This window comes from Nelumbo lutea, chromosome 6 (assembly GCF_056320005.1).
Source record: "Nelumbo lutea isolate HS-2025 chromosome 6, American lotus-T2T, whole genome shotgun sequence".
NCBI lineage: Eukaryota > Viridiplantae > Streptophyta > Magnoliopsida > Proteales > Nelumbonaceae > Nelumbo > Nelumbo lutea.
In genome coordinates, this window is record NC_142689.1 from 25,801,743 (window position 1) to 25,809,613 (window position 7,871).

The window sequence follows — 7,871 nt, forward strand, 5'->3', positions numbered from 1 at the left end:
ATTGATCTAGCTGTGGTGTCAAACCTCCATTGATTTCTGAGGTTGAAAAATTGGGGTTGCTACATCTATAGTTGCATTGAATTCTCCGGCAACATAAAGAGGATGACTTATGTCGGACAGAAGCTGGTTCAACAGATACCGGGAAATATAATTTCTCTTATGTTCAGTTCAACAAAGTCAGCAAAACTTAAGCACCGAGTGCTAGCTGTGGTTCAGGTTCAATTATTATTCTACCTGGTCCTCGACCGAGTAGTCCTTGAGTCCTGACTTTGTATGTTTACAGAATTCATTTTGCCCACGGTTCCGGTGGTGAGCTTGTGGTTTCTGAGTACCAATGTCATTTAATTCGGTGCATTCCACCGAGACTGCAGTCGCTACTAGCAATTGCCACCTAGACATAATAAACTCGTAAAAGAATGAAATAGTCCGTTATGGGTTTTACCTCCTTCAATAGCAAGTTCTATTTTAAGACTGAAAAGAAAGCTTTTATTTGAAATGGTTCCTTCGTACCTTCCAGTTCTTGCCATTTATTAGCATTTGGGAGAAGGGAATCACCATCACAATTCAACCAATCAATCAATCAACTATGTACAGGGACGAGTATAGCTTTTTTACTGATGTCATGTGATAGCAAGTGACTACAGGGGTGCAAATTTTATCTGACACACCGTCCTGGGTGGCAATTGGGTGGGTTGGTGCAAATTCCATCAGTTGACATATGGTCCAGATTGAATAACATGTCACGCACCTACACTCATTAATCATCCATTTATGTAACACTTAAATGGTTGATGGGCCCGACCCACTTCAACGCATTTAAATTTGTTAAGGCTAAGGGTCCTCTGTCACCATCGATATAAATTTGAAATCGGACTTAGTGGGCCGGTTGGTACTTGTAAAAATTATACAAACCCTTTTACGGTGGGGTTGGTTTGTAACCATTTAGGATGGATTTGCGCCTAATTTGAACGTATGTTTAGTCTAATCAGTTTTGCATTTGGATGTTGATATGTCTTCTCATGGAACACGCCCCCTCATTCATGGGGCTATTGGGCTTGAAGAGTCGACAAATATAGGCCCATCCATATATTATGGTGAAATTCAATTAATTATAATGAGGTGAGGATGATTGAAAAGTAGTTCATTTGGTCAAACAGGTTCTGATACCATTTCAAGGAATCATTCAATCTAAAAGCTGTAACTGTTAAATAAGGTCCCTAATGCTTGTAGCCAATGTTGCAGATTTGTTACACCAATATTGCAGCCAATGTTATCAGTCGAAATGGTTTAACTGGGAATGAATGAACCAGTGAGCTTTCTTTGTAGGGATGTCAATGGATCGGGTTTTATTTTTTTAGTTTAAATAAGGTCTCTAATACAGTATACACTTTTGTGTATCATCAGATATGTATTAGTACTTTTAATCGTGCACCTTTTATTTTTTTAGTTTTTTTTTTTTTTTCAAATGTGAGTTTTAGGCTTATATATATATATATATATATATATATATATATATATATATATATATATATATATATTATTTAATAAAAAATGGGTTCCTGTATTGGGTATTCAAAGATCGTATTGAACTATTGATATGTTGAACCTTGATCGGGTTATCTGGGGTTTGCCTTAACCCAAATCCAACCTGAAGCAAGTCATACCGGACCAGACCCAGCTAAATAAAGAGGGGATATTGAACTAGCCCCATTCCATATATACTCAACCGAGCTTATATATAAAAATGGATAATCTCAACAAGAAAAGTTATCATTTGACAGCTTAAAGACCAACAAAGAATCCCGAAAGGATGAAAATTTCCCATTTTGCTATTGCTGCTCCAATCTAGACAGCCATGTAGTAGGGGCATTCCCTCATATTCCATGATAGGTATTTGATTATCTGAACAAGATGATGATGGAATTCAAAGTTCACCAACAGCTCCCAGTTCCACATGATTGTCTAATGAAGCTTTAGAGAGTCCGTATAGAATATTCTCTCGACTGCAGCCAAGCTGGTAATCTTCTTTCTTTCTTTCTTTTTCTTTTTAACTGGACTCGACGGAATCGGCCCCATGTGTCTCCTTTAAAAGACGAGTCGGTTCTAGGAAACAGTGGCGGATTGCACTAGCATCCCCAACACGCACAGTGAGATTGTTGGATATTTACATGCATGGGCGTGCAGTGCTACGAGGACGGGTCATGGGTGAGCATCACTATTTTGGAGTTGAGTGTGGGGATGGATTCATCACTGAAAAAGATTTTAGACACAATCATTGATCCATTTGGAAGTACTTGCAGTTGCTGCTGCTGCTGAAAAAACAAAAAACAAATAAAAAAAACTGCATCTGAATGCTCTATGATCATTCATAGAAGCCAGTGAAAACCAATTAAATAAATACAAATTGAAGCTCACATGGCTTGGTTAACTGGTTTGGATTGGTGGAGACAAGTTCTGATTAGGCATTTCTCAAGCGTTTGGTTTTTATTAAAATATTTTTCTTGCAATTAGATTAAGGCAATGGCAACCCAGAACCCAGAAATTTGGCATGGCAATTACTGAAAGCTAAAGCCAAAGATTTCGACCCTGATAATAATACTTATTTACAATTCTGGATCTGGTTGAACCCTTGGATATCAGCCTAACACTTGCGGTGAAGATGCTCATCCACTTGATCAAAATTCATAAAGAGGAATAAAGATGGAAAAGAAGAGAGTTAATAAAGCAGAGTTCACATGGATTTCATATATATATATATATATATCCAAGCAGTTGCTTTACCTAGACTAGATGGGGAATTGGGGATGGCTTCCTCCCCTTTTTGACTGATCCTAATAGTCCAAGATTCTTGCTTTTTCTTTCTTTCCAAAACAGTAAGAAATACAGGCCTTAAAACACATGCTAGCGGTCTTGCTCCTGCTTTGATCTTAGATACACATACACCAGCCCTCTCTCACTTTAAAATACAAATTCCCAAACCCAGTGAAATAAAGAAATTCCTTTTGATGAACTATCTTTACATTAGTAGAACAGCAACAGAAAGAGAAACAGCCAGACCCACCCACCAACTTCAATTTCAAAAGATCTGGCATGACTTAGAGAGGGCCATCTTGCTGCTGCTACCCGTGCAGACTGCAGCAGAGCCAGGATGCCTTCTTTGGTAGAGAAGGAGAGGATCATACATACGTCAAGGCTCACTACTTATGTCTATTACTATTCCTTTCAGCTACAATAGAAAGCAGCCTGGGCACACCCTGCGTCCAGACATCATACTCCCTCTGGGTTCTGCACTCAAACTCTACCACACCACGCAATGCTGTCTTCAGCCCAAAGTAACGCCGTTGCTCACCTCCCTCCAGCAAATGACGACCAGGCCATGCTGGCATGTCCTTGATAACCTCCAAAACCACATCTGCAAATGCGAGTCAAATGATTTAAATCAAGCTAACATCACCAAAGGAATAAAAGAAAAAGCTTCTTTTGCTTTTTTTTTTTCACTTTGTTCTGCAATTTACTACATCCTTTCTCTGATCCCAAGAAGGGTAGGGAAACCACCCACCCCTTAGCCTTAGGTGAGAGTAGAGGGCTTACTCTTTTTCTTTTTGGTGATGGTCCCTGCAACATGTTTGCTCTTCATCTTGAGCATCACCTGTGAAAAAGGGCATTAAATAATGTAACGTTAGAATGATTACAACAACAATACACGCCAAAACTGCTACTAGCAAACCTCAGCAATTATATTGTATATGCTTCATCTCAATTCAGATTTTGTTTACAGGTCCACCCCCCACAATTGCAAGAGGTGCTGATACTTCTACTAAAGGAAGAACCATAGACAATGAATAAAGTACAGAAATCAACACTGAAACAGAGATTGTATGAGACACCCACCTGACCCGTCCGGTGGATATAAACAGAGACGATCTTCCAATGCAGATCACCTTCATCACCAAACCAATAATAACAGTTGTTCAATAAAATTAACCAGCAATGGAATTACTAGGAATAAAATAGTAAATAATAACAATAATAATAAGCAGAGGAAGAGGAACAACTAATCCCATACCTTTACGGGTTCGCTTTAGGAGCTCGCAACCCCTTGCGAGGAACTCTTGACTGCACAGACCCAGGAAATTCTCCTCGGGGACAAGCTCGTCGCTGTAGTTACCGTTGGAATTACCGTTATTATGGTTACCGCCTAATCCCATACCTTTCTCCACCGGTATTACCGCAGCTATATTCCACACATCCTTCAATGCCCTCGCCTTCAATGTGGCCGCCCCGCGTAGAGCTGCAGCACTCTCCCACCCAACACCACACGTCTAACGTCAACTCGGTCCACATAAATCTACGAAAATGCCCAACTAAATTAGTTCAATTCACGTACCTGTCGCTGCTGCTGCCGTTAACGTTAAGATATCTCCGGCAGAACGGACATTAACGGCCGAACTAACGACGGAGGCCAGGTGTTCCCGTTCCGCTCCTAGTGCCTCCGCGGCCTCTACACACTGCGCTGCTACCAATGTTGCAGCTGACGCTACCGCCATGTCGGTCTTAGCCATCTGCTCGTCCTTCCCGGACGATGATGAAGCAGCCGTGGCTGCAGCAATGGCAGCCACTGCAGCAGCCACTCCAGCGACGGAGACAGCAGCATGAAGCTGGGCGTTGTGAGCTCGGGTTTCTTCTTTCTTCTTCTCTCTCCTGTCTTTCAACCACCTCCCAACAGTCTTGCCCCTTCCACCGACGATACCGCCACCACCGGGACCCACGCAACCGCCGGCACCACCACCGCCTCCGGTGGGGCCTCTGTTCTGGGTTCTAACTGTGTTGGTACTACGGCACAACTGCAAAAGCAAGCAGGAGAGAGGAGAGTACGATCAACACACAAGGCGGAGGTGTCGGTCAATGGTGATAATAGGACTTACGTACCAGAATGTACCGGACTAAACTCTGGGAGAACAGAATTTGTGACCTGGATCCATGTCCATCTCCGTCCCGGAGGGGCAAGCTAGTAATTAACGACTGGGGCCGACAAGGCAACAACCCTTCGGGTCAGGTGTGGTGCAACTCTTCGATACCTCCACCGTGGATATATGATGGGACCCATGACAATATGCTAGAAGACAAAATTATACTTGGTCCCACCTTGTCCGAGGGGCGATGCACGCAAGAGTTGCACAACGTCGTTGCTCACAAGGACTCGTCAATCAACGGATAGAGTCGTTTATGAATTCATTTGCTGCTGACCAGCGTTATAAACTCACAAGTAACAAAAAGAAGACAACAAGCTTCTACTTTCTTGAAAGATTATGGATTTGTATTTCACAAATTCTCCAGGGCATTTACGTCATTCCGGGGCTGGTTTTCGTGGGATAAAGACAAATTTGGTAAAAAAAAAATTAAACGGATTTGATATTGATAGAATTAAAACAAAAAAAAAAAAAAACAAACGAAAAATAATCACTTCATGGTTTCTAGTGACTGAAATCCGGTTAGAAAGAAAATTTGAGAACAGAGTCACAGGCCATACCTTAACGTCGTCGATATCATCAGACGGAGAGACGGGAGGACTGTCCGTCAACGATCCACAGCTTTGGTTGCCAGTCAAAGGGCCGCTGCTGTGCGAAAGCCTCCCCGACGTAAGCGGCGATACTTCTTGCTGCGCCACAACAAATCACAGAGAATCACTTGACTGAGAATTTTGCAGCTCAAAAACCAAGTTGCCATCATTGGTCAGGATCTTTTAGGTTGCAAATTTATCAGAACTTTAAAAGGAGATGAAAACCCAAAACCAAAATGAAGATAAACTGAAATACGAGAGCAGAGACCTAAGGACATATAAAACATGATTTCTCTGTTATGGGAAATCGTTGCGGCAGAAGAACCATAATAAGATGCTACAGGATTTTCCTGGAGGGTAGAGAATCCCCACTGCTGTTTTCTTTAATTCATTCTTTTTCTGGATTTTGTAGGGAAGAGAAAGCGACCCATTAAAAACCAATAATCGATACAAGCAGACTAGGCCTGAATAATTTCAGAGTTCGAGACAGCGGTTGCAGTTCTGCTTTGCAGAGCTTCAGCTTTCACGCATGAACAGGGAAAAACTGCTGAAATTACCAAGTGGACACAACAGTAACCCCAGTACCAGATTCCCCAGAAAAACAAAAGAAATCCCAGAAACCAACCATAATATGTTGTTTCGAGGGGGAATAAAAGCTCAAATTTATTTATGAGGAAAACCGAACACCACAGACAAAACGAAGCCTATACAAGCAATCACTGCAAATGAACAAAAGCACGCATTGACCCGAGAAGCATGAAACAAAGTTACGATAAAACAAGAAGCCGAACAGTAAATGGAATCAAAAAGAGGAACGATAATTTCTCAATAACAAAAGAAACGAGCAGACGGGCATCATGTCATAAGGCCCCCAGATTCAACGACCCCGGAACGACATTGTCCGTCTCCATCTCTCCCTGCTCAGTGTCATTCTGTCTATTCCCACTTACCGACTGTGACATTATCCTCTCCATCACGAGCTGCGAAGTTGCAGAAGAAGCAAAAGAGAAAGGATTTCCGGAAACCGTGGCCGCTTCTTCGGCCTCCCCGGCGATATCTTCATGAATCGCCCCATCGCCACTGACCGTCTTGAGAAGCAGTGAAGGAGGGACCAGGGCTTTCGACACTTCGAGAGCGGAAACACTCCAAGAACGAGAGAGAAACTCCATGGGTTCAACTGGGATTTCAGGTGGCCGGAACCCGGAGAGGGAAACGGAAGACGGTCTCCATGCGTCGCCAATGCTTTCTTCCATGTAGCCAAAGGGTGAGAGGAGTAAAGTCGAGAGGGATGTTTTGGGAAATTTGTTGTGGGGTGGCGATTTATAGACAGGTCCGGAAGCGGAATGAACAAAGCGGCCGGAATGTCAGTGTTTTTAATAAAAAATAATAGAAAAAAGTAGAAGTATTCGCTGATACAAGCTCAGACGGCTTCCTGTACGCCTGTCTCCTCATCTCATTCTCGATAACACCGAAAATTTACGGCTACCTGCGTGTCTTTTGACCTATTTTACAAAATTGCCCTTGTTCTTGAAAGGGAAGAGACTGATCTTTGCACAAAAAAGAGTTCTTCATTTTGTAATTCCAGCACGTGGAAACCCAAATCACTCCGAGCAAAGAGTTTCCGATCAAAGGCATTATACCACGTCATCACGACGGTGGAGCTCGGCCTCAATGGTAGCGAGTTGGCCACTAGCGAGAGAGACGGCCGACGAGGCTCCCGATAGTCTGTACTCTGTAGAGTGTAGCTGTACTGGAAATATTGGGCCAGTCACAACAAACCACGTCGATTGGATATCACGTGGGCAGTAGCGGTGGTGTCGGTTGCTTTTCATCGTCTACACTATTTAATCGTAATTCGTAATACTGGCCCACTGCCACTGGGGCTGGACCAACAGCAATCCACCACGTCACTTGTACAGCGGAGGCCCAGATGAGAGTAGTAGTAAATTGATATAGCAAATCATGAGTTGGCCCAGTAATTGGGATGCCTTTCCTTGGTAGGGGCAGTTTGTTAACGGCTCAAGTAGATGAATTGAACGACTTGTTACTTTGTCTTTTAGTGGAGACTGAACAATGAACGATTGAATAAAGAGAGCTTTGAGGATATTGTAATCAAACCAAAAAGGACACGGCTTAATCCAGCCGAGTTGGATTGAGCTTTCAAACAATGAGGCTACACTAGTTGGATTGGGGGTCGGGTTGGGTTAGGACTGGGCTTAGGGATGGAATAACCCTGTGTCAGATGCGGCTTGGGTTGGCCTTAATCCAATCAAACTCAGCCCAAATTGCATCCCTAACCATCATCAAGCAG

At 42.9% G+C, this 7,871-nt stretch overlaps 1 protein-coding gene across 1 annotated transcript; it reads right to left on the reverse strand.

Annotated features, from left to right (window-relative positions):
• Positions 1-2,716: 2,716 nt before the first annotated feature.
• Positions 2,717-7,250, reverse strand: LOC148848049 (VAN3-binding protein-like). The gene is made up of 7 exons (XM_088952510.1): positions 6,511-7,250; positions 5,531-5,659; positions 4,388-4,844; positions 4,067-4,291; positions 3,892-3,941; positions 3,592-3,649; positions 2,717-3,412 (listed from the first exon to the last, which is right to left on the reverse strand). Exons 1-7 carry the CDS (start codon positions 6,811-6,813, stop codon positions 3,198-3,200), a joined length of 1,437 nt encoding a protein of 478 aa, XP_088808636.1. The 5' UTR covers positions 6,814-7,250; the 3' UTR covers positions 2,717-3,197.
• Between the last annotated feature and the right edge of the window lie 621 nt (positions 7,251-7,871).

What these genes read in the sequence shown, in the direction of transcription:
- LOC148848049 (XM_088952510.1), bottom strand. Translation starts at nt 6,813, where the DNA reads ATGGAAGAAAGCATTGGCGACGCATGGAGACCGTCTTCCGTTTCCCTC. An exon ending in AACGGCAGCAGCAGCGACAG is followed by an intron (nt 4,292 to 4,387) that starts GTACGTGAATTG and finishes AGAGTGCTGCAG; the next exon opens with CTCTACGCGGGGCGGCCACA. An exon ending in CCTAAAGCGAACCCGTAAAG is followed by an intron (nt 3,942 to 4,066) that starts GTATGGGATTAG and finishes TTGGTGATGAAG; the next exon opens with GTGATCTGCATTGGAAGATC.